At 44.2% G+C, this 25,378-nt stretch overlaps 2 protein-coding genes across 13 annotated transcripts in view; one reads left to right on the plus strand and one right to left on the minus strand.

Annotated features, from left to right (window-relative positions):
* Positions 1-13,253, plus strand: part of CSTF3 (cleavage stimulation factor subunit 3) — a 91,586-nt gene extending 78,333 nt beyond the window's left edge. Inside the window, exons 14-21 of the mRNA XM_062196333.1 lie at positions 878-1,021; positions 1,619-1,721; positions 6,279-6,348; positions 7,161-7,356; positions 9,661-9,814; positions 10,772-10,866; positions 11,007-11,067; positions 12,421-13,253. Coding sequence (XP_062052317.1) covers positions 878-1,021; positions 1,619-1,721; positions 6,279-6,348; positions 7,161-7,356; positions 9,661-9,814; positions 10,772-10,866; positions 11,007-11,067; positions 12,421-12,623 — 1,026 coding nt within the window. The 3' untranslated portion in view covers positions 12,624-13,253. The remainder of the gene's footprint in view (positions 1-877; positions 1,022-1,618; positions 1,722-6,278; positions 6,349-7,160; positions 7,357-9,660; positions 9,815-10,771; positions 10,867-11,006; positions 11,068-12,420) is intronic.
* Positions 13,254-17,711: 4,458 nt separating this feature from the next.
* Positions 17,712-25,378, minus strand: part of TCP11L1 (t-complex 11 like 1) — a 54,477-nt gene continuing 46,810 nt past the window's right edge. For 8 of the 12 annotated variants that reach the window (XM_062196334.1, XM_062196335.1, XM_062196336.1 and 5 more), the window contains one exon: positions 17,712-22,420. In XM_062196334.1, the coding sequence (XP_062052318.1) occupies positions 22,218-22,420 (203 nt within the window). In that variant the 3' untranslated portion in view covers positions 17,712-22,217. Of the gene's footprint in view, positions 22,421-24,294; positions 24,350-25,378 lie in introns of all 12 variants that reach the window. The other 4 variants (XR_009866370.1, XM_062196341.1, XM_062196342.1 and 1 more) reach the window with 3 other exon arrangements.

The following is a 25,378-nucleotide window of genomic DNA, read 5'->3' on the forward strand; positions in this document are numbered from 1 at the left end:
GAAAGGAGATCAGCCTTGGCCGGGGCTCTAGACCCACGCCTCACGGGAACGGGCTACATTACGGGTTTTGTCTGTTCGTTGGTAGTGCGATGCCACTGCGGTAACTGCTCACATTTATTCAGTATTTTTGAATTCATTCAGCAGACGTGTTCAGTCAGAACACTGCTAGAGTCTGTGCCTTGTGCTAGATGGCAGCAACGTGCCGAACTACATCACACTCTTTCCTTGAAGAACTCAGTTCCTTCAGCCCTCCATTGAACTGTGCAACACAGTTTGACATCAGAACTGAGCAAACCAGGACTTCTACTGCTAGTCATTGGTCTATAAGCAAATACTGCACATTCATCTCATGTTTGATATTCTGAAGGTACTTAGTAAAAAAAAAGGCTCATAAATTGTAGTGAGCTTTTTAAATAAACCATGAAAATGCAAAATTGAACATGTATTTTAAAACATGTTTCCATTAAATTGAACTGAGTTTTCTAAATATTAATATGCATTAATGGAGTGTTTTCTGGTAGTTTTTACATTTTTCCCCCTTAAAATTAGCATATTCTAGAATTAAATAGTGATGACTGCCCAGCCTTGTGATTCTATTAAAATCCACTGAATTGTGCACTTCAAAGGGTAAATGTTGTGATATGTGAATTACATCTCAATAAAAAAATCAATTTGCATGCATCTGTAGTACTCAGTAAATGTAGCTTGCGGATTTAACTAGTGTGTTATCTGTAATCCTACTTACCTTCTAACTTCTTAGATATTCAGGATTGCTTTCCTATACAGGAAACATAATAGTATAATAAAGTGAAACAGTATTAGTTGCTACAAGGGTCACAGTTCTGATTTGTAGAGTATGAATACTTTTTTTGCATAGGTGTATATCCAGTATATGAAATTTGCGAGGAGAGCAGAAGGTATCAAATCTGGAAGAATGATATTTAAAAAAGCAAGAGAAGACACCAGAACTCGCCACCATGTCTATGTTACTGCAGCACTCATGGAATATTACTGTAGTAAGGTAAATACTGAAATCCAGGTATAAAGATGAAGTCGTTTCTTTCACCTGAGATACATTAATTAAAAGAAAAGTAGTCTGGGGCTAGGGTTGTAAATAAATAAAAAAAAAAAGAGTTATTGTTTTATTTGAAAGAGTTATACAGAGAGAGGTCCTCCATCCGCTGGTTCACTCCCCAATTGGCCCCAATGGCCAGAGCTGTGCCGATCTGAAGCCAGGAGCCAGGAGCTTGTTCCAGGTCTCCCACGTGGGTGCAGGAGCCCAAGGACTTGGGCCATCTTCTATGGCTTTCCCAGGCCATAAGTGAGCGCTGGATCGGAAGTGGAGCAGCTGGGACTTGAACCAGTGCCCATATGGGATGCCAGCACTAAAGGCGGTGGCTTTACCTGCTACACCACAGCGCTGGCCTCCAGCAAATTTCTAACTGCTTACTAATTTATATCTTATTAAGAAACGTATTCTGAACCTAAACTTATAGTTTTAAGCTCAGCAGTTTTTACTTAATATTTTAATTTTGTCTTGTCAAATTTAGGTGTTGTAGTTTTGAGTATCTTGTCTGATACTTGAAGGGTATCAGTACTTTACTCTCTTTACTTTTAGGACAAATCGGTTGCCTTTAAGATTTTTGAGCTGGGGCTAAAGAAATATGGAGATATTCCAGAATATGTCCTGGCCTATATTGATTATCTCTCTCACCTCAATGGTAAGTTGATTCAGGAATTTCCAATGGTTGCTTAACATTAAGCCATCTGAAATTATGTTTCTGTGTGTTTTCCTTCTTGAATGTATTATAATTCTGATATTACACCAGAACCAGGCACTTGAGAAGCACTCAAGAAATGTCTGTGATCAATGAAACATGAGTTTGATATTTATTGAATAGTGATAGCTGCCTTTTGAGTTTGCAGAACTGTCTCTATGTGTCAGGTCCTATCAGTCACAGGGTAAGACCGTACAGAACTATTCGTATCTCAACTCTGATGACTCCAGGCAAATTCTCCCCTGTTTCCCAACACTCAAAGTAGTAAAGTGCTTTGAGGCTACTGGGGAAGAGATTTTTAAAAATATTATGATTATTGGCACCTTTATTTTTAGTGCCCTATTCTGTTGAAATAATAGTCATCCCATATTGAATTTCTACCTTGTACTAGGCACTGTACTAGATAATTCATACACACACACACACACACACCTCATTTAGTCTAGTTACCCACAACCCAAGATGCACAATTTCTTAACAGAAAACAATCTGGAGAAAATGTTTATTTAAAAAAGAAATATATAAGTGTATACCATGTAAATGATTATGAAGTATATATTGATAAATTTAATGATATTTCTGTAAAATAGCTTTCTGTATACCCAAATAGCATAAAAGGATAAAACTTAAATATGATTTTGTATTTCAGTTTAGTGACTCTACACAATGGAAAAAGACAACTTCAAAAAGTGAGACAGTGGGGCATTTAATTGATACATTTTCTTGTATGAAATCAGTGTTCCTCACCACATTATTTTGCTTTTTTTATTAGTTATTAGTTTGTATAATATTTGTTATTTTTCAAGTGAGGATTATTGATGTCAATATTACTATCTTCCAAAATCAGTCTTAGTTCATTTGTCTGTCCATGTATCTATCCATGCATCAAATATTTATTCTTTACCTTCTGATTACTAAAATCTGGGGGTACAAAGGTGAAAGGACCCTGGAGATACAGAAGTGAAGGGAAGCATCAGAGTGTTCTCATGGGGAATCCGATGTGTAATAGAATTGCATCATCATTTGAAGCTTCATTGTAGTATAGTTTCAAGGTTAGGTACCTAATATTAGATGTCAGTTTTCTCCTCTGCAGGATGGTCATAATAGTATCTTCAGAGGATTAAATGATTTCTGCATGTGTCAGGGTTATATGTAGAAGGTGGTAAGAATTCTGTAGGTGTTAACTGTGATGACTGTGCGGATCATGATCAGATAAACTGACTACTGTGACAGAACACTGGACGAAGCACTTCCGAAGCACAGAGAGGGGCTGTGCTGTACATTTGTGGTAGCCCCTACACTGCTGGGTAATTATAAAGTTCTATGGAATAGTAAAAAGTGTGACTGCTGCAAAGCTTGGGATAACAAAAAAGATGAAATAAAGTACAGTATGTTAAACTGTAGGTGGAAGTCACTAATGAGGTGCTTTGGTTTAATACATGTACTCTTTCTTGGTTTTCTTTTGCATATGGACACATAATAAGTTAGCTACCCTGAGGTAAAGCCAACCACTCTGCTGGATTTTTTTGTTAAAGATTTATTTATTTCTTTAAAAGGCAGAGTTACAGAGAGGCAGAGGCAGAGGCAGGGAGAGAGAGAGGGAGAGAGAGAGGTCTTCCATCTACTAGTTCACTCCCCAAATCGGAGCAATGGTCAGAGCTGGGCTGATCCAAAGCCAGGAGCTTCTTCTGGGTCTCCAACAAGGGTGCAGGGACCCAGGGACTTGGGCCATTTTCTACTGCATCCCCAGGCCATAGTAGAGAGCTGGATAAGAAGTGGAGCAGCTGGGACTCAAATCAGCACCCATATGGGAATGCTGGCACAGCAGGTTGTGGCTTTACCTGCTAGCCACAACCTTATTGGGGTATAATTTATATACCATAAATACACTCTTTTTTTTTTTTTTTTTTTTAAGATTTTTGTTTGTTTGTTTGAAAGGCAGGGTTACAGAGAGGCAGAGGCAGAGAGAGAGAGGTCTTCCATCCACTGTTCACTCCCCAGATGGCCGCAATGGCCGCCGGAGCTGGGCCAATCCGAAACCAGGGGCCAAGAGCTTCTTCCAGGTCTCCCACGTGGGTGCAGGGGCCCAAGGACTTGGGCCATCTTCTACTGCTTTCCCAGGCCACACCAGAGAGCTAGATCGGAAGTGGAGCAGCTGGGACTCAAACGGGTGCGCATATGGGATGCTGGCATTGCAGGCGGCAGCTTTACCTGTTATGTCTGGCCCCACTCATTTTAAGAGTGCAGCTTATTGGGGAATGAACAAGCAATGGAAGATCTCCCACTCTCTATGTCATACTGTCTTTCAAATAAATAAATCTTAAAAAAGTCATTATTAGGGCCAGCTCTGTGGCATAGTGGGTAAAGCCACCAACTGTAATGCCAGCATCCCATATGAGTGCCGGTTCGAGTCCTGGCTGCTCCACTTCCAATCCAGCTCTCTGCCATGGCCTGGGAAAGCAGTAGAAGATGGCCCAAGTCCTCAGGTCCCTGTACTTATGTGGGAGACCTGGAAGAGGCTCCTGGCTCCTGGCTTCGGATTGGCGCAGCTCCGGCCATTGTGGCCATCTGGGGAGTAAACCAGTGGATGGAAGACCTCTCTCTCTCTCTCTCTCTCTCTCTCTCTGCTTCTCTGTAACTCTGCCTTTCAAATAAATAAATATTTTTTTAAAATAAAGTGGTTATTATATTTACTGGTGGATTCTTCCATTTCATTTTTTAAAAATTTATTTATTTTAAAAGTCAAAGTTACAGAGAGAACAAGAGACAGCAGCAGAGAGATCTTTCATCCACTGGTTCACTCCCCAGATGGCCGCAACGGCCAGAGCTGGGCCAAGCTGAAGCCAGGAGCCAGGAGCTTCATCTGGGTCTCATACATGGGTAGAGGGACCCAGGTACTTGGGGCCATTTTCTGCTGCTTTCCCAGGCCATTAGCAAGGAGCTGAATTAGAAGTGGAACAGCTGAAAAAAACTGAAATAATAAACAAAAAGTGTGAATAAAAAGAGGATATAAGTGTAGATCCTGCAGTGATTAATATCAATTAAAGAATATTAAAAAAAATAAAAAAAGGAAGAAAGAAAAGAAATGGAACAGCTGGGACACAACCAGTGCCCGTATTGGGATGCTGGTGTTGTAGGCAGTGGCTTTACCTACAGTGCCATAGCACAGACCTGAATTCTTAGATTTTAAGACGCCTTAGAGCTTAGCAAGATGTGTCGTTTCCCACTTTCAGCTACAGAAGATCTCCTAAGATTCTTAAAATTTAATATATTTATAGCAATCATTCTTACTTCATTTACCACTCACATATTTACTTACTAACCTAGCTTTTGTATCTTTCCAAGAAGGTAAAAATAACTAAATACAGAGTAGTTCTGGTATCTTGAAATAAAAAACTCAATTATGTCTAAAATTGAACTGGACAGCCTTCATAGTCCATGTATTTTTAAAATATCAGTAGCCTGACCATTATAATGTCAGCAGATAAGGAATTTGCATTTTTTTAAAAAGGCAAATAAGATATTTGGTTCAGACGTCCAGTTGGATGTTTCCATTATAACTTCAGCATAACACAGAGGAGAGTCAAGTAGATGGAATAAGATGTGGCTTCCACATACAGCTCTGTTCATCACTAGCCAGCTAAAAGTCACTGTCGCTGACCCATGTGTTTGGGCCCCTGACCCGTGTGGGAGACCTTGGTGAGGCTCAGCCATCTGAGGACAGAATCAGCATTTAGAAGATTTTCTCTGTCTCCTCTTCTCTCTCTTCCCCTGTAACTCTTTGAAATAAATTTTTAAAAAGTCAATCTTTTTGAACCTCAAATTTTCTCATCTATAGAAATCAGATAATAGTTGTCTCTCTAAAATTTTGTGAGGATGAAGATAATGCTTGTGAAAACAGGAGGGTACTTCAAAAAGTTTATGGAAATGGAATTAGAAAAGTTCATTTTCAAAGTACTACAGAAAAAAAGTGTTTATGTTGGGGCTGGCATTTGATCGTGCATCTAAAATGTCACTTGGGACAACCACTTCCCATGTCGGAGTTCCTGAGTTTGAGTCCTATTTCACTTATGATTCTAGTTTCCTGCTAACATAGACCCTGGGGAGCAACAAGCAGATGATGGCCCAGGTACCTTGGTCCCTTCCATCCACAAACGAGCTCAAGATTGAGATCCAGGCTCCTGGTTTCAGCCTGGTCCAGCCCCAGCTGTTGTAGACATGTGGAGAGTAAACCAGTCGATGGAAGACTGACCTTTTTCTCTCTGCCTTTCAATAAGTTAAAAAATTATTTTATTGCTAAAATTTTTGAAATTCACAGTTTTTTAATAATACATATTCTTAATGAACTTTTTGAAGACCCCCCCCCATGCATGGGTTTCTAATTTTTTTGCAGCAAAATAGACTTTAGATTCCATTTTCCCACAAACTTTTGAAGTATTCTTGCACATTATTGAATTGTAAAACAAATTTTAATATATAAAATCTTTTAAAATATCCTAGAGGACAATAACACCCGAGTTCTGTTTGAACGAGTTTTAACATCTGGAAGCCTTCCTCCAGAGAAGTCTGGGTAAGTCATTGTCCCAACTCGGTTATTAGGTTCTAGTGGAAGTTTTAACCATGATGTGACCCATGGGATGAATGTTTGCTTGAATATGAATATCCGAAGAATTCTCTCTTCTCTCAAGCTTTGTTTTTTTTTAAGCCTACTTGCAGTATGTCCATACCTGTTTTATTTATTTATTTATTGGCATAGTGACTAGAATGTTTTGAGATCTCTCTTACCAATTTATTACTGAATATTTTCATGTCTTTCTAGTTGACTATGTCACAGAAATTGGTATGATCATTTAGTTCTGAAATCTTTACCTCCCTTAGTCAAAAGCAGACTTGACATATTCAAAGTTTGCTTCAGGCAGTAGGCTAAGTGTAGCTTAGCAGGTAAGATGCCCCGTGCCAACACTGGAGTACCTGGGTTAGATTCCTGGCACTCGTACCTGACTGCAGCTTCCTGCCAATGCAGACTCTGGGCTGCAGTCACAGATGTGGGGGACGTGGATGGAATTCCTGGCTCCTGGCTTTCGCCAGGTAGAGCCCCAACTGTAGGAGGCATTTGGGAGTGAACCAGTGGACGGAAGCTCTTGTCTAACCTCTCAAAAAAGAAATAATGCAAACACAGCCAAATGTTGTTAGTAAATCTGAATAATGGTATAGGCACTCGTTATCTACCATCTACTGCCCTGTAGCTTAGGAGTCTTTGTAATAAAAAAAAGCTTTTTATAATTTAGAAAAAGGGGAAGAGAACTTCAGGCTTTTTTGCAAGTGGACTTCTTGCCTTAACCCCAGAATAATTAAGTAGTGATTATATTTATTTCCTCGCAGAGAAATCTGGGCCCGGTTTCTAGCTTTCGAAAGTAATATTGGTGATCTGGCTAGCATACTCAAAGTGGAGAAAAGAAGATTTACAGCCTTCAAAGAAGAGTATGAGGGCAAAGAAACGGCTTTGCTGGTAGACAGATACAAGTTCATGGATTTATATCCTTGCTCTGCCAGTGAGCTGAAAGCGCTGGGTTACAAGGTACGTCCACAGCATCAGGATGTGTGGAGTGCTCTTACTCTTCCAGGGCTATAGGAGAATTCACGGTAACCTTTGTTCTTAAATTCTGAAATGTAAATTCATCGAGCTTTAACAAGATTTCTAGAAGACAGGTTCAGTTATTTTCCTTGGCTTTATGAGTATCAAATATCGCTGAAGAAAGTAAGAATTAAAGTTAGATTTAACGAACACTTTGATTCCTTCCTTGATATTGTTAGTGTGGAAGAAAGAAAAAAGAATATCTATTATCATTTTAGGGCTTTGACTCTTTTGTTGATGTTGTTCCAATTGCTCTTACCAAAACGATGAACATGTTTTGACAGATGTTAAACCAAATGTAGTTCCTGCTGTGTATTTTGTAACATACAATGAAGACACATTACAGCTTAGTAAATCCATAGTACCTGAGGGGTTTGTATCCTTACAGTAGTACTCCTTCAGGGGCCCTTCAGGGAATTTGTCTTCTAGTACTGGAACTCTTCTACACACACTAATGAATCCCCAGGAGACAAATCTAGTACTTGAACCTGTTTGGCTCAGGAGAACAAATGTTTACGCAGCCCCAGGAACACTCTTGCTGGGTAAACCATTTTTCTGTCACCCCTGGATCTTTCTGTGCTATGAGAATGAAGACCAAGGTGGAAATCCAGAGGGAAGTTGTATATCCAAGTCCTTGTTGCTTCCTGACCTTCATTCTTGTCCTCGCTGCCCTCTTTTGGCCTGGCTCTATGTCTGAACCACATTAAGAGCCTTGAGACAACTAATCAGCATGGAGTTTCATTTCTGTTAATGGAAGCTCCAGTCCTGTGCCAGTTCCAAATTCCTATTTTTTTTTTCAATCCTTAATGCACAACTCACTCTAGCCCTATGTCTTTATTAAATTACTACTATATTGTATTGAATTTCTACTATAAAAGAACAGTGCTGTACAAAAAGTAAACAAGAATAAGAGAAGAATCAAAACTTGTATAACAGGATTACTGCAGTTTATTTGGAATCTATTAAAAATGTAGAAAGATTTATTTTAAAAAATTGTTTTTATAATTTTTCAAATATAAGTGAGAAAATTCTCAAATTCCTATTTTGAACCAAGGGATTATAGCTCAGGAATGATCCGGTTTTGCTCGTAGTTTCTCAATGAAAAGTCAGGTATTTTAAAATTACTTTGTGGAATTATTACAAAAGGTTATTTCAGCTTTTCCAAGATGAAAATGGAAATTAAATAAATAGATTTTCTAGTTCCAAGTAGATCGAGTTATTGAAAATGAATTTTCCACTTTACTGCTACTTTTATGCTTTTCTTGGGGAAGAATTAACGTGCTGCTTCTACATGTGAATGCTATGGTATACACAAGGGAGAAAAGCATTTCCCAGTATGTTGACTAATTTCAGTTTGCCCATGTAAGAGCAGATGTCATCAATTAAGCACAATTTGGTAAGATGAAATGCTTTTGTACCCTTGTTAGTGGAAGGGGGTTCCTTTCTGTTTCAAGAGGCATGTTGATCCGTGGTCGCCTGTAACAGAGGAGCTCCTCTTAAACAGGGCTTCTGTTAATAGGTGATGGTCCTGCTCCTCTGATGTGCTTCGTAGACTCTGTGGCCTTCGCAGGGCGTTGCTGGTGGAGTGAAAAGACCGTGGATGGGTTTGAGGTCTCCCCAGCCTTTCGTATCAACTGTGTGAACGTCTTTGACCCCCAGTCCCTTTTATAACAGGGAGGGGTTACTATGTCTCATCAAAGAGGAAGTACAGCAAGTGGCTAAAGCTGCGTGACAAATAGCAGTTGCTCAGTCTTCCTTCTCCCTTGTTAAGAACATATCCGGAATGATTTTTCATTTCATTAGCAAAATCTAGTAACCAGTGTTAAGTAATGATAAACTTTTATTCTTCATGGAGCAGGACCTCACTTAAGCTAGCTTCTGTAGTTAATGTATAGAAAGTTACAGTGGAAGGGGCAGATCAAAAACACTGGATTTTCCTCCGAATGACCCTTCCTTTTCTTGATGCCAGGTTTCTAGCTTTATCCACAGAAGCTTGTATGTTGTATTCTACAACTGCCCTACTGGCTCCACGTCCAGGGGTTCTTACCAAGGGGTGGGCGAGGTTATAAAGCACCAAGCCTTCAGAGCCAGATCGTTTTCCTTGTTAAGTTTCTTGTTTAACCCTCCTGCATTTTCTTTCATTTTTAACTCAGTTATTCACACCGAGTCCTCAAGACTGTAGAAGTGCACAGTTATATTCTGTAAGTCCCTTTTTCAGGTTTAGGATTCTCTGTTCTGCATTTTCAGGATGTTTCCCGTGCTAAGCTAGCAGCTATAATTCCAGACCCAGTTGTAGCTCCTTCCATAGTGCCTGTCCTGAAAGATGAAGTGGATAGAAAACCAGAATACCCTAAGCCAGACACTCAGCAGATGATTCCATTTCAGCCACGGCATTTAGCACGTAAGCCATGACTTTAGATCCAATACCAAGACCTCAGTTTGTTTGTTGACTTAAATCCAAGGTGTGGGGCGGGGGAGTAACATGGCCTTTCCATGGTCGGTTAACCACTAGACTTAGGGTCACTATAACAAATGACTTGGCAGTAATCTTTGAACCAGCTGAACTAATATTCTTTAAAAAACAAAAACAAATGCTCAATGATCCAGATTCCAGTAACCCATTTGGCAGTGATACTGAGTTTTCAGAAATGTTGCTACATGCAGAATACCTGACCAGCTGGAAACGTACTCAGCAGTGTTACTTGGGCATACTTACACTCAATGGTCAGTAGCCCTTCCACATACTTTTTGAACAGGGCCCTTATGATTAAACATGTTGAGTAATGGGTTTAAAAAAAAAAATTGAGACATAGCTCCCACCTGCTTGTTCATTCCCTAAATGCCTATAACAGTTGGGGCTAGACCTGGGCCAGGCTGAAGCAGGGAGCCAGGAACTCAATCCAGGCCTCCCGTGTAGGTGGCAGGGACTACTTGAGCCATCACCTGCTGCCTCCCAGGGTGCACATGTGCAGAAGCTGGAATCAGGAGAGCCAGGATAGGAACCCTGGCACTCCACTATGGACTATGGGTGTCCCAACCAGTGGCTTAATCACTATGCCAAATGCCTGCCCCTGAATAACTGGCTTTAACAGGACTGTTCAACCAATGACTTGGGTGGCTCAGAAAGAGTCCTTAACCCCTGGGTTGTCTTACAAAGTTGTCTACTTTTCTGCCTCCCAGTAGATTGAGACTGCTTTTCCTGTTTTACCTACTTGAATGTGGTCAAGCAGGTACAAGCACTAAAAGCATTTTAAAATGTCCAGAACAAAGAGACATAGAAAACTTTACCTACAAATGACTTTAGTTTCTCTGTTAGACACTTTCATCGCATTGACTCACATTTTTCTTTCTCTCACAGCTCCAGGCTTGCACCCTGTCCCTGGTGGAGTGTTCCCTGTCCCCCCTGCAGCCGTCGTTTTAATGAAACTTCTCCCTCCTCCTATCTGCTTCCAGGTTTGTACCTATTTTCGCAGTAGGTACACTCCATGGGTTACAGTAACTGTGTGCTTCTTCTTTTGTGTAATGGGAAATATATAAAGTACTGCCATTTTAACCTGTTGTATTACTAACGATTAAAATTTGTGTCAACATAGGGTCCTTTTGTACAAGTGGATGAATTGATGGAAATTTTCCGAAGATGCAAGATACCAAATAGTGAGTAATGAAAGGTCCATTTTCAAAGTATAATTCACATTATGGTCTCCTAGTCCAGAACAGTTAGTGTGCACTGCCTTGGAAGTTTCTACAGCAACTAGGCAACGGGAAGCCGTACAGACGCAGGAGTAACTGGAGTCCTCCTTAGCAGGCAGGCTTGTTCCTATTCTATGTAAACTGTCATTCACTTCTGTTCATGTGAATGCATGCCACCAGACTTAGCTTATGAAAGGGACTTTATTTACTTGAAAGGCAGAGAGGCCAGCGCCGTGGCTCACTAGGCTAATCCTCCGCCTTGCGGCGCCGGCACACCAGGTTCTAGTCCCGGTCGGGGCACCGATCCTGTCCCGGTTGCCCCTCTTCCAGGCCAGCTCTCTGCTGTGGCCAGGGAGTGCAGTGGAGGATGGCCCAAGTGCTTGTGCCCTGCACCCCATGGGAGACCAGGAGAAGCACCTGGCTCCTGCCATCGGAACAGTGTGGTGCGCCGGCCGCAGCGCGCCTACTGCAGCGGCCATTGGAGGGTAAACCAACGGCAAAAGGAAGACCTTTCTCTCTCTCTCTCACTGTCCACTCTCAAAAATAAAAAAAATAAAAAAATAATAAATTAAAAAAAAAAAGAAAGAAAGGCAGAGGGACAGAGAGGGAGACACACAGAGATCTTCTCTGTTGCTTCACTGCCCCAATGCCTGCAACAGCCAGGTCTGGACCACACTGAAGCCAGGAACCAGGAAGCCTATGCTGGTCTTCCAAGGACTTGGGCCATCTTTTGCTGCTTCCTAGGTGCATTAGCAGGGAGCTGAATTGGAAGTGGAGCGGCTGGGACTGGAATAGGCACTGATATGGGATGCCAGCTCCTCACAGTGGCTTAACCTACTGTGCCCCAATGCCAGCCTCTGTTTTTAACAGCAACTTTTGTCTTTTCCCTTTAATTATCACATGGTACTGTTCCATGTGTTGCCAACAGTAGGCTATGAAATGAACTACAAAGTCTCTAAAGTAGAACATACTTGGCCAGCACTGTGGCACAGAGGGATAAGCCACTGCCTTCCATGCTGACATCCCATATGCGCACCAGTTCCGGTCCCAGCTGCTGTACGTCTCATCTAGCTTCCTGCTAGTGTGCCTGGGAAAGCAGAATATGGCCCAGCTTGGGCCCTTGCACCCATATCAAGAGACCAGGATGAACCCCTGGCTTCAGCCTGGCCCAGCCCCAACTCTTGCAGCCATTTGCGAAGTGAACCTTTCAAATAAATAAATCATATTAAAAAACAAGATAAAGAGGAACATACATAGTCTTTCATGGTAGCTTAATTTTAAATCTCATCCAATAGCCCTTTTGTTTTGTTGCAATAGCTGTCGAGGAAGCTGTGAGGATCATTACTGGAGGGGCCCCAGAGCTGGCTGTAGAAGGCAACGGCCCAGTGGAAAGTAACGCAGTGCTCACCAAGGCCATCAAGAGGCCCAACGAGGACTCGGATGACGATGAAGAAAAGGGAGCTGTCGTCCCCCCCGTTCACGACATTTACAGAGCACGGCAGCAGAAGCGGATCCGATGAGGCAGGCTCCAAACCTGCCGCTGGGAGAACTCACCCAGGATTCCTCTCTGCCTCTTAAGTCATATGTTTAAAAGAGACAACACTTTGTTCCAAGGTTCTTAGAAACAAAGTATTGTCATTGGTGCCTCTATCGTATGGTTCTTGAGAACAACCAACCAACCAACCAACCAGTGTGAAGTTTAGAATATGGAACAGACCTATGCTCTAAACAAATTAGGTTTCAAAAATGTGAGAACAGTACAAAATGGCAGAACCACATTTTGTTCCCTCTTCAAGGGTGTCTTGTATGTGCCGTTTGAAGATCTGTGAGTTTTCAACAGTTTTATTTTAAAAACTGGATGGCTTATGATTGTAAAGCATTTTATCACATTTTCTGAGAAACTGTTGTTCTTGGTTTGCTTCTGTAGAGTCCTGCCTTATTGTTTTGTTTTTATTTATGGCAGAATGTATGGAGTCTGTTTTGTAGTTGAAAATTTTAAAACAGTCCTTTAAAAAAATAAAAGGGTCTCAACAACACCATGCCGCCTCCTGCTTCTTCATTCAGATTTATTTGCAATAGCCACTAACAACATTATTCAGCCATTGTCATTTAAAAATAAATGGCAAAAATCCAAGGAAAAGTCATTCTGTAATAATTATAGTCACGTGTCACTAAGTGATGGAATACATTCTGAAAAATATGCTGTTAGGTGATTTTGTCCTGTGCAAACACAGAATGTACTCAGACAAACCTTGATGGGAAGGCCTACGACACCCCTAAGTTACGTGGCTTATGCAGTTTGTTGTTGAAACGTTGTATGGCACATCACTGTATGTACACTTAATCACACTTCCAACCCAGTCCCTGCTAATGTGCACAGGAAAGCAGCAGAACATGGCCCAAGTGCTTGGGCCCCTGCGCCCACGTGGGAGACCCAGATGCAGTCCCAGGATCCTGGATTCAGCCTGGCTCAGCCCTGACCATTGCAGCCATTTCAGGAATGAATCAGCAGATGGAAGATCTCGCTCTGTGACTCTGCTTTCAAATAAAAATAAATTTTTTTTAATCATATCTTGTTTCCTGATCTTTTATGGTACTGGCTGAGTGCATTTCTCACAGGCAAGTTAAATATTTTACAAGTCCTCAAATATGAATGTATTTCCCCCCAATTAAATGTGAGGCAGATCGTTCATCTCCGAAAAGCAACACAAGTGTGGGGATCCTTTAACCACCCACTATATTCTCAAATATACTATTAATGGTGCTCAGTGCTCAAGAACATTTTTTTAGGTGCTAAACACAAGTAGCAAGTTAAGCCACCACCTGCAGTGCCAGCACCCCATATGGGTGCCAGTTGGAGTCCTGGGTGAGAATTCCTGTCCTGGCTGCTCCACTTCCAATCCAGCTCACTACTAATGCGCCTGGGAAAGCAGCAGAGGATGGCCCAAGTGCTTGGGCCCCTGCACCCACCTGGGAGACCCAGAAGAAGCTTCTGGCTCCTGATCAGCCCAGCTCTGGCCACTGGAACCATTTGTAGAGTGAACCAGTAGATGGAAAATCCCTCTATCTCTCTCTCTCTCTCTCTGTAGCTCTGCCTTTCAGATAAATAAATCTTTAAAAGGGTAAAATGATAGCCAAATGAATTCTAGTTAGCATAAACAAAAATTCATCATGCAATTTTAGGCCAGAGAATTAGGTTTTGCTGTATGGCAGCCACATTACCTTCTTCAAACTGATTCTTTAGAAAAATTACTAGACAGAGGGGCCAGCACCGTGGCTCACTTGGTTAATCCTCCGCCTGCAGCGCCAGCATCCCATATGGACGCCGGGTTCTACTACCGGTTGCCTCTCTTCCAGTCCAGCTCTCTGCTGTGGCCCGGGAGTGCAGTGGAGGATGGCCCAGGTGCTTGGGCCCCTGCACCCCATGGGAGACCAGGAAGAAGCACCGGGCTCCTGGTTTCGGATCGGCGCAGTGCACCAGCCGTAGCAGCCATTTGGGGAGTGGAGTGAACCAACGGAAGGAAGACCTTTCTCTATCTCTCTCTGTCTATAACTCCACCTGTCAAATTAAAAAAATCTAGAAAAATTACTAGACAGAAAACTAGGTAAGCCTAAGTAACTGTGATTCAGAATGAAAGCTAAATACCAGGAATGGAACAAATAAAACATGGTTATAAATAAACTATCTTATCTATTGGGAACATAATTTAGAATCTGAATTTAGATGGGATTAAGTAATCTTAAAAAGTTTCAAGTTTTCCATAAAACTCTACAGGGGCTGGTGGTATAGCACAGTGGATTAGGCTGCTATGATGCCAGCATCCCATGAGGGCCAGTGCCAGTCCCAGCTGCTCTACCTGCAATCCAGCTTCCTGCTTGTGTGCCTGGGCTTGGGCTTGGGCTCTCCCACCCATGGGGGAGACCTAGAACTCCTGGCTTTGGCCTGGTCCGGCCCTTGCTGTTTTGGCCATTTCAGCAGTAAACCAGCAAACGGAAGATCTCTAATTCTGCCTTTCAAATAAATAAATCTTAAACAAAAGAACCTCTTGTAATACAAAAAGATTATCTTGAATCATTTTCTCATTTATGCGTATCAAGGTTCTACAAGTTGGTCATAAGCGTGTTTAGTCTCCTGTATTTTCTCTTAAGGCTGAAATTGCCTCAAAACAGTCAGTTGCCTCTATCTCAGATCTGATCCTCACTAGTATCACTTTCAAGTTGTGTGGGTTTTAAAAATATATTTATTATAGTTATCCACAAAACAATCTTACAAAATTATGTACTTATTTTTCATTTATTTGCAAAACAGACTGACCTTCCGTCCACTAGTTTGTTCCCCAACTGCTCCCAACAGCGGAGGCCAGACCAGGATGAAGCCAGGATCCCAAGAAATTCAATCTGATTTTTTTTTTTTTTTTTTTTTTGGACAGGTAGAGTTAGAGAGACAGAGGCAGAGAGAAAGGTCTTCCTTCTGTTGGTTCACCCCCCAAATGGCCGCTACGGCTGGCGCCTGCGCCAATCCGAAGCCAGGAGCCAGGTGCTTCCTCCTGGCCTCCCATGTGGGTGCAGGGCCCAAGCAGTTGGGCCATCCTCCACTGCCTTCCTGGACCACTGGAAGAGGAGCAACCGGGACAGAATCCAGCGCCCCAACCAGGACTAGAACCCAGGGTGCTGGTGCCGCAGGCGGAGGATCAGCCTAGTGAGCTGTGGCGCTGGCCATCAATCTGATTTCAACATGGGTTGTAGGGACCCAATTACTTGAGCCATCACCACTGCCTTATAGGGTGCACATGGGGAGCAGAGTTGGAACTTGAATCCAGGCAATGATACAAGATGGGGGTAGCCCAAAGGAGCATCTTAACCACTGAGCCAAATGGCTGTCCCAACAAAACAATCTTAAAGGCACAAGTAGGAGCATGTGGCATAGATTTTAAAATATAGAGGTACAGGCTGGCGCCGTGGCTCAACAGGCTAATCCTCCGCCTTGCGGCGCCGGCACACCGGGTTCTAGTCCCGGTCGGGGCACCGATCCTGTCCCGGTTGCCCCTCTTCCAGGCCAGCTCTCTGCTGTGGCCAGGGAGTGCAGTGGAGGATGGCCCAAGTGTTTGGGCCCTGCACCCCATGGGAGACCAGGAGAAGCACCTGGCTCCTGCCATCGGAACAGCGCGGTGCGCCGGCCGCAGCGCGCTACCGCGGCGGCCATTAGAGGGTGAACCAACGGCAAAGGAAGACCTTTCTCTCTGTCTCTCTCTCTCTCACTGTCCACTCTGCCTGTCAAAAAAAAAAAATATATATATATATAGAGAGAGAGAGAGGTACAGGGGCTACCGCTGTGGTGCAGTGGGTTAAAGCCCCAGCCTGCAGCACCAGCATCCCACATGGGCACCTGTTCTAGTCTTGGATGCTCCACTTCTGATCCAGCTTTCTGCTATGGTCTGGAAAAGCAGCAGAAGATGGCCCAAGTCCTTGGGCCCTGCACCTGCGTGGGAGACCTGGTGGAAGATCCTGGCTCCAGATCAGCTCAACTCCGGCCATCGCAGTCATTTGAGGAGTGAACCAGTGGATGGAAGACTTCTCTCTGGCTCTAGCTCTCTAACTCTTTCAAATAAATAAAATAATTTTTTTTATTTTTATTTTTTTTAAATTTTTGACAGGCAGAGTGGACAGTGAGAGAGAGACAGAGAGAAAGGTCCTCCTTTGCCTTAACTGCAATTCACCCTCCAATGGCCGCTGTGGCCGGCGCGCTGCGGCCGGCAACTACGCTGATCCCAAGGCAGGAGCCAGGTGCTTCTCCTGGTCTCCCATGGGGTGCAGGGCCCAAGCACTTGGGCCATCCTCCACTGCACTCCCGGGCCAAAGCAGAGAGCTGGCCTGGAAGAGGGGCAACCGGGACAGAATCTGGTGCCCCGACCGGGACTAGAACCTGGTGTGCTGGCGCCACAAGGCAGAGGATTAGCCTGTTGAGCCATGGCGCCGGCCAAATAAAATAATTATTAAAAAAAATAAAATAGAGGTGCAGACTCTACTGAAGTGCCATCTTTGGTGGTTAGTGCTTTGAAGATGATAGAGTTCCAAACACCTATAAGTGATCTATAGTAGTGTTCCCCTAGGTAATAAAAGCTACATGAACATGCATGGAAAATGATTTTTTTAGAATGTAATGAAGAGAAAACTGTGTGTATACATACGTACACATATATAATGTTAGAAATCTGAATTTTGGAATCTAATGTGCAACTCTCATGGTATAATCAGTCCTATATTCCAAAGGACTCTCATATATATTTATACATGAGCTAGACCAAAAGAAATTGACAAATGATACTCTCACCTTTTCTTTTTTTTAAGAGCCATGATAACATCTCCCCAAGATTCTAGAACCAGACAAATTTCTCAAGGACATCTGTAAATTTTTCCTAAACAAAAATTAGTCAAACTCTGGCCTTTATCACTAAATTTAAAACAAGCTTCTATCCATATTGCCACACTTAACAAAGTAAAGACTATAGAAGCCAATAGTAATATAAAACTGAACAAGCAAATTGTACCACCGAAAAATAATGAAAAAAATACACCACTTTTGTTAGAATATTGACCTGGGTCAATAATTATGAATTTATTTAGTAATTTTATATAATCCTCTGTTGACCTATAGTTAATACATAAATCACCAGGTTCACATTCTGTTTTCTTACATTTCCATTCCCAAAGCAAACTTCATTAAAATGGTTATTCATCAAGTAACACAATTCATGTACATGTTACTGATTTAAGTACATCTTAATCATTCAACCGAAGTGTCAGCTTACCAAACTTTGGGAGTAAGAAAAACAGTCCAGCCATGTGCTAAACTTCCTTCCCTGTCTGAACACGACCGAAGTTCTGCTGTGGGCATTAAGGAAGACAGCGCTCTAAAAGGCAGAGGCAACACGAATCAGAGAGAAAAACAATAGTATTATTTCAATTTGAAGGTTAGTTTTAAGTTAGATGTTGCAGTTCAAAGTTCTCCGTGTTTAGTTCAGATAAAGCGAGCTTAAAAATTGTTAGGCTTAAGGGGAGTCCAGTTTAGCCAGTGCTGCTAACATCACACATCTGATCAAACTCAGGCAAGTGCCCCTTGGTCACACCAGGAGGACAGCGTATTTCTGGTTCTTAGGTTCAAAAGTTAAGTCAGGCATAACAGAAATCCACACGAGGAGAGGTTTTAAGTAAAACCCTGTCTGTTTAGGCTTCGGACACTGATTTTCTAGGTCTCTGGCTAATTCTGAAAGTACCAGTCAATGTGTGACAGGTTAATAAATGGCGCTGACTTGGGCTTAAAGGTTATCCCCTTCCCCACCCGTGAAGTTGCCTGTGAATAAAAAGGGTATCCACTAAAATAATTATATAATACAAAAATCTACTATAAATACAATTGCAAAGATCACTGTAGACATAGACTTTTTAAAAAATGATAGTGCCTTTAAATATGAGTTTCACAGCCCATCATCCACTACCACTCAATCATCTGTTCTTTCCTTCATGCATGCATTTAATTCAGCTACGTGAGTGGAGAGGAGGAGAAAACGCCGGGGTCGAGGTGGATGTTGGGCGGTAAGGAGCGGTAAAGCCTGCAGGTCTGGGGCAGGAGGTGATGAGAGGAAACAGCCGTGGGAGCCGATGGGAAGGAAACCTTCCCAGTGCGCTTGACTGAAGGGAGCCTGGACACTAACCTGGGAGCCACCCCTAACGCGGACGGGCACCAACACGCAGAGGCTTCCATGTTCTGTTATTACTAACAAAACAATAAGCAGACCCTCTCTATGTACAAAGGATCCTAACATCCAGTACCAAACAGAATCCCATAGCAACAGTGTAAGTGCTCCATTTTATAGATGAAAATACAAAGGCCCAAGGGAGAACGCCTGGTCCACTATCCCACAGCCAGTGACAAGGCAACAGAGGGGGAAAAAGGACCTGAAGCCAGCTCTCCCTCTAAGGCGGGAACTTTGTCACTGCATGTTCCGACTGGAAGGCGCAGTCCCGCGGTGTGCGGGTGTGGGGGCCCAGCCCTGACGGGCCACCGTGAGGAGGCACCGCGGCGGAGGCAGGACCCCTGGCTTCTCCCTCCCACCCCACCTCAAAAGGAAAAGAAACACAAATGTTGTACTCAGACACGGGGCACGCGCAGGGCACTGCACACCACGCAGCCAGGCCTGGCCCCTTTGGCACGCACCAGCAGGGTTGGCGGCGGCAATCTTTCCTCTATTCCCAGGCACCTTAAGGCTTTGCAAAAAAAACGCAGCACCGCCACGAACAGCGGCTGCCGAGTAACACACACACACACACACACACACACCCCGCGAACCGCTGGCCTGTGTGAGCTTGCTGCGTGCTGGGAAGTCCACCTTACCGGCAACTTTCCTTCCTAGAGAACACGTTCTCATACACCTAACCCTCTGCAGTTCATCAGTTAGCCCTCCTATCAGTGCGGCTCTTATCTGAAGAACATTTGTAATCGTGTTATATGGTTCCATTTTGCAGCTAGATTTAAAAGGAAAAGAGTTTAAGAAAAAACAAAAACAAAACCACTTAGGCTAAGAATCCACCCACCTAACCAAGAGCCAACAACGCAGCAGTGACTGCTCCAGACACCCATTCATTCATGAAAGCGGCAGGGCTAAGAGGCTTGGTGACAGTGACCTCCCTCTGAGGGCTCGGCCCTGTGCCCAGGCAGGAGGTACTGCCACCGGGGACACTCAGCATTTCACGCCAAAGCACTTGTCTCCACAAACCTGTCAGGAACTAGGTCCCAGCCAATCATTCTGTGGTAGGCAGAATCAATTCGATTCTGAAGAAGGCTGCTGTATACTCCAAGAACGTTTCGTCTTGGAGGGAGAGCTATGGGGTGGGAGCGAGATACAAGCAGATGTTTCATAAGATTTCCTGAGTGAGCAGTGAACTGCACGGATGTCCTGGCCCCTGCTGCTAATTCCGAGACCCCAGGAAGCAAACGAGCTCATTACCTTCACGGAGCAGCAGAGGCTCCTGGGAACGCCGGCGCTCTGAACTCGGCCCCTTCGTCCTTGGCCTTGCCAGCTGGGAGCGTCCACTACTGAGGTAGAGGCCTGAGAAAGGCTGCGAAGCTGCTTACTAGAGCTGCATCACAACTTCAAGTGGCCCCAGCTTGTCAAGCTACGAACCCATGAAGAAGAGGAGCAGCCTTCCGGAAACTGGCGAAGAGGGGCCGGGGGGTGGCGATGCCCCCTGCACAGTGTCAGCATAGCTCCCGTCCTCCTGCTCGGAGCGGGAGGAGAGGCCCCAGACATCCGGAGGCTGAGCCGGGCCATCCCTGGGTGCTCGGAGCCCAGTCATCATTCACCAGGAGCACCATTGCCCCACAGCGACCCCCACCTCTGGAAGCCACATCACTCACAACGCACAGGTGTGACTTGGAATGCACTGTCTGCGCTTTACAGAGGCCCCAGGCTTGCCACGGTCTCCTGCCTGGGACCTGAAGATGCCCTGACTCTACTTAGTGATTTTTTAAATGCACCCCACCACCACGAGTTAGAACTAAGTTCATCACTCATCCGTTCACGCATCAAAATCAGATCCAAGTCCTGTGTACGAGCCCTGGGACCACTGTGGTCTCCCCAGAACCCCCAGCTCTGGCGCTCCGCCCTCTGCCCAATGCTGCTGTGGGGCCGCCCGCCAAGGTCCGTGCAGCCGCTTCCCCTTGCATAGCAGGGGCGTCCGAGTCCCCGTGCAGCTGCCCCGGATCCTTCTCACCACGCTCTCCTCCTTCTGCAGGAGCCAGGGAGGTCGTGTCCTTGCTTCTAAGCTTTAATGACCTCTTGGCCACACAATGAAGCATAAGTTTCCGACTAAACGATGGGCAGAGTTTGTTGAATGTATCGGAAGAACTTGCATCCCTCATATACCCACTGACTTATGACGCCTGGCGTCACAGGCGGCCTGCAGGGACTCTTCCCCCAGCCCCTCCCCGGCCCCTCTGGCTCTGTCCTGCCCTGCCATCCCTCTCACCAAGGGCTTCCTCCAGCGATTTTACCCCTGCTATTTGGGCAGCTAGAGAGCACTCCAACAGGTCCTGGGCTGTGTTCCTGATAGACCGTCCCTGGGGAAAGCACGTGGACTGCACACACACAGACACACAGGCCTTTTAACAGAAAAGATCATCTGTGAGACCCAGGTCACTGCTGGGACCACACGACATGTCAGCAGTTCTGAGCGCTGGAGTTCCTTGAAAAATACTGCTCAAAAGTCAGAGATTCTCTGTGACCTCCTTATCTAAGAGATTAGTGAGGTTGAGGTTGGGCTGTTTTCCCTGAAGATACTTTAATTCCAGAATTCTAATTCAATCAGCACATCTGTGTCTTGTATCAGTGAATTTTTCAGTAAAATTCACATTTTTCCTTTCACATTAATACATATATACACATACATACATATTTTCTAAAATTCCCTCCTAACTTTCAAGGCTTAAAAGAAAAAAAAACAAAACCAAGGACGTTCTTTTCTTTAGATCCTGTAAGTCATAACTGCTATCATTCAGGTTGTAAGTAACTGTAGAGAAGAAAGACTTTTTAAAACAAATAACTCTGTTCTAGAACAAGAGAGCTCTGAGGACCTGGCTAGGCAGGCAGGAAGTGCTGCGGGAGGGAGGCCATGGGCGCCCTCCCAACACAGAATGCTGGGTGGCCACTGTGCAAGGCGGGGCTTGGTCTCTTCCCCGTGGGAGCTGGGGCAGGAGGGTCTGAAAGACCTACTCCAGGCCGCAGGAGAGAGAGGCCTCAGCCCCCTTGAGAGGCCGTGGCTGCTACAACCACGGTGGAGGAGGAGTGCGGATGCAGGCAGCCAACTGTTTCAAAGCTGAGAGCTACCTACAAAACCAGGGTAACAGGAAGCTTCTCTGATCTGTCAACTTGCACTCATAAATACAATCTCTCAAAGTAGAACCCAGTGGATTTCTCAACAGTGATACACGATATTCTTCCCTTTGGAATCAGAGCTATTAAATAGACTTGTACTACATAGCCATTTTCCAAAGCAACACTACGGTTGAGAACAGGTGTTCGGAGGCGAGTAGCACTGCTGCAGCACAGGTGTCCACGTTAGGAGCTGATGAGGATCTTACTGAGGATTGCATCGTAGTAGGGACAGAAGACCATCTTGTTATAGTTGACCAGGCGTACAAATTTAACAGCGACTTCCTCCAGCTCCTTCTGAACAGGACCCAACCCTCCAGGTACCGCGGGCAATGGCTTCTGATGGCCCCAGGCAAGGTAGGTCTCCAAGAAGGTCAGGATTCGGGATTCTGTGATGGGAAAGAAAGTGGTGAGTTGTTCCCTGTTCCGGAAACCATACAGACGTCTGACAGGCTTTAGCTCTTAGCTTAACCGCCATGTCTTCACGGAACCCTTCCTCCTCGCCGCCCACGGCACCTCGCTGCTTCTGAACATTCACCCCATTTGTAATGTTTTCCTTCCTCTCCAGCAGGTCAGTTTCATGAAGGTAGGCACCACACTTTTGTTCATCATCTCTCCTCAGCACCCAGCACGATGCCCGAGATGAGACCTGGCTCCCCGGAGAAGCTCAAAACACACTTGTGGGGCAGGCTCTGTGGCGTAGCAGGTTAAGACACCATCTGCAGCACTGGCATCCCATATAAGCACTGGTTCAAGACCCGGCTGCTCCACTTCCGATCCAGCTCCCTGCTAATGCCTGGGAAAGCAGTGGAAGATGGCCCAGGTACTTGGACCCCTGAACTCCATGGGAAATCTGAAAGAAGCTCCTAGCTCCTGGCTTCAACCTGGCTTGACCCTTGTGGCTATCTGGGGAGTGGACCAACAGATGGAAGATCTCTCTCTCTCTCTCTCTCTGTAACTCTTTGAAAACAGAAAAATCTCAAAACACCCACACACACACTTGGACCACAGGGGTGTGTATATGGATGAAAGAAGGGGAGCTGAGTGCTGACTTGCTCTGCTCTCATACTGAGACCAACCATCATCGCTGGACGTCACATAAGAGGAGGACAAAATACAGCAGGAACTATCAGTTCAATAAAGAGGGGGAAAAGGGACAACTCAAGCACCACTGACTGGGGATCTGCCTTTTCTCACGAAGCCGTGAAAAACCAGGAGCTTCCTTCATGGAGCCTCCTCAGGGCCTCAGAAGCCACCGCATCTTAAACCTGCCCCACTTCGAGCAGTAGTCTGGTTAACTCTTTTAGCACCTCCCCCCAAAGCATTTGTACTCTCCTGTTAGCCTCAACAGCCAAACAAGGTTTGGTCAAGTCACATTTTTTGCAGATTTTATTATAGAAACAATAGGGACATTTAACTACGTGCCCCAACCCCTGCCCTGGAGTATCTTCTCAGGTACAAACGATTCATTTCCTTCCTACCAATGGGCGGGGGCCTAGCACCCCATACCCAGGTTAGTGTGGCTCTCTAAGGCTCCCAAGGCTGGAAGCTTCACTCCAAAGTAGAGATCCTCGCATCATTCCCACCCAAGGCCTGGTTTTTATCTGCAGGGTAAAAGCAACCAAGACACCAGGACAAGGAGCAGTTTGTCAGTCACAATCTGGTTACAGGGCCCGTCCCGCCTTGCTTGCAACACAGAGGATGTAACCTTGAAGACCCAGGAACTGTAAGATCTGCAAGAGCCCAACTCACCTAGCTGTGACCTGTGCAGGGTAAGGCGGAAGTAGGCTTTAAAACAACTTAATTCAGGGGCCAGCACTGTGGCATACCAGATAAAGCCACCGCCTACAGTGCTGGCATCCCATATGGTTCAAGTCCTGGCTGCTCTGCTTTTAGTCCAGCTCTCTGCCAAGCCCTAGGAAAGCAGCAGAAGATGGCCCAAGTCCTTGGGCCCCTGCACCCAAGTAGGAGACCCAGAAGCAGCTCCTGGCTTCAGATCAGCCCAGCTCCAACCATTATGGCTATTTGGGGGGTGAACCAGCAGATGGAAGACCTCGTTCTCTCTCTGCCTCTGCCTCTCTATAACTCTGCCTTAACTGACACTATAGACAGAACGGACCTAACAGGTATCTACAGAACTTCTCATCCTACAATTGCAGAATATACATTCTTCTCTCCAGTGTGTGGAACTTTCTCTAGGATTGATCACATGCTAGGCCATAAAGGAAGTCTCAGCAAGTTAAAAAAAAAATAAAAATCATACCATGCATCTTCATGGACCACAATGCAGTGAAGCTGGAAATCAGCAACTCAGGAATCTGAGAACATATGCAAACACATGGAGACTGAACAACATGCTCCTGAATGAACAATGGGCCACAGAAAAAAATCAAAAGAGAAAGCAAAAAATTTCTGGAAACAAATGAAGATGACAATACAACATATCAAAACTTAAGGGATACAGCAAAAGCAGTGGTAAGAGTAAAGTTTATAGCAATTGGTGCCTACATCAAGAAATTGGAAAGGCACCAAACAAACTAGCTATCAATGTATCTCCATGATTTAGAAAAACAACAGCAAACCAAACCAAAAATTAGTAGGAGAAAGGAAATAATTAAAAATAGAGAAGAAATCAACAAAATTGAAACAAAAAAAAAATACAAAAGATCAGTAAAACGAAAAGCTGGTTTTCTGAAAAAATAAACAAAACTGATACCCCACTGGCCCAACTAACAAAAAAAAGAAGACCCAAATCAATAAAATTAGAGATGAAAAAGGAAATGTAACAACAAATACCACAGAAATCAAAAGAATTATCAGAAATTACATATAAAGAGCTATAAGCTAACCTACTGGGAAACCTAAAAGAAATGGATTCCTGGACACATACAACCTACCTAAATTGAGCCATGAAGATATAGAAAACCTAAACAGACCCATTATCAAGATGGAAATGGAATCAGTAATAAAGGCCCTCCCAACAAAGAAAAGCTCGGGACCAAATGGCTTCACTGCTGAATTCTACCAGACATTTAAAGAAGAACTAACTCCAATTCTTCTCAAGCTATTCAAAATAACTGAAAGGGAGGAATCCTCCCAAATCCTTTCTATGAAGCCAGCATCACCTTAATTCCTAAACCCAAAAAAGATGCAACAGAGAAAGAGAACTACAGATGAATTTCCCTATTGAACATAGATGCAAATTTCCTCAAAAAAATTCTAGCCAATCAAATCCAAATACATCAGAAAGATCATTCGCCCAGACCAAGTGAGATTTATCCTGTTAAGCAAGGATGGTTCAACATTTGCAAATCAATCAATGTAATACATCACATTAACAAACTGAA

Source organism: Lepus europaeus, chromosome 7 (genome assembly GCF_033115175.1).
Source record: "Lepus europaeus isolate LE1 chromosome 7, mLepTim1.pri, whole genome shotgun sequence".
NCBI classification, from domain to species: Eukaryota; Metazoa; Chordata; class Mammalia; order Lagomorpha; family Leporidae; genus Lepus; species Lepus europaeus.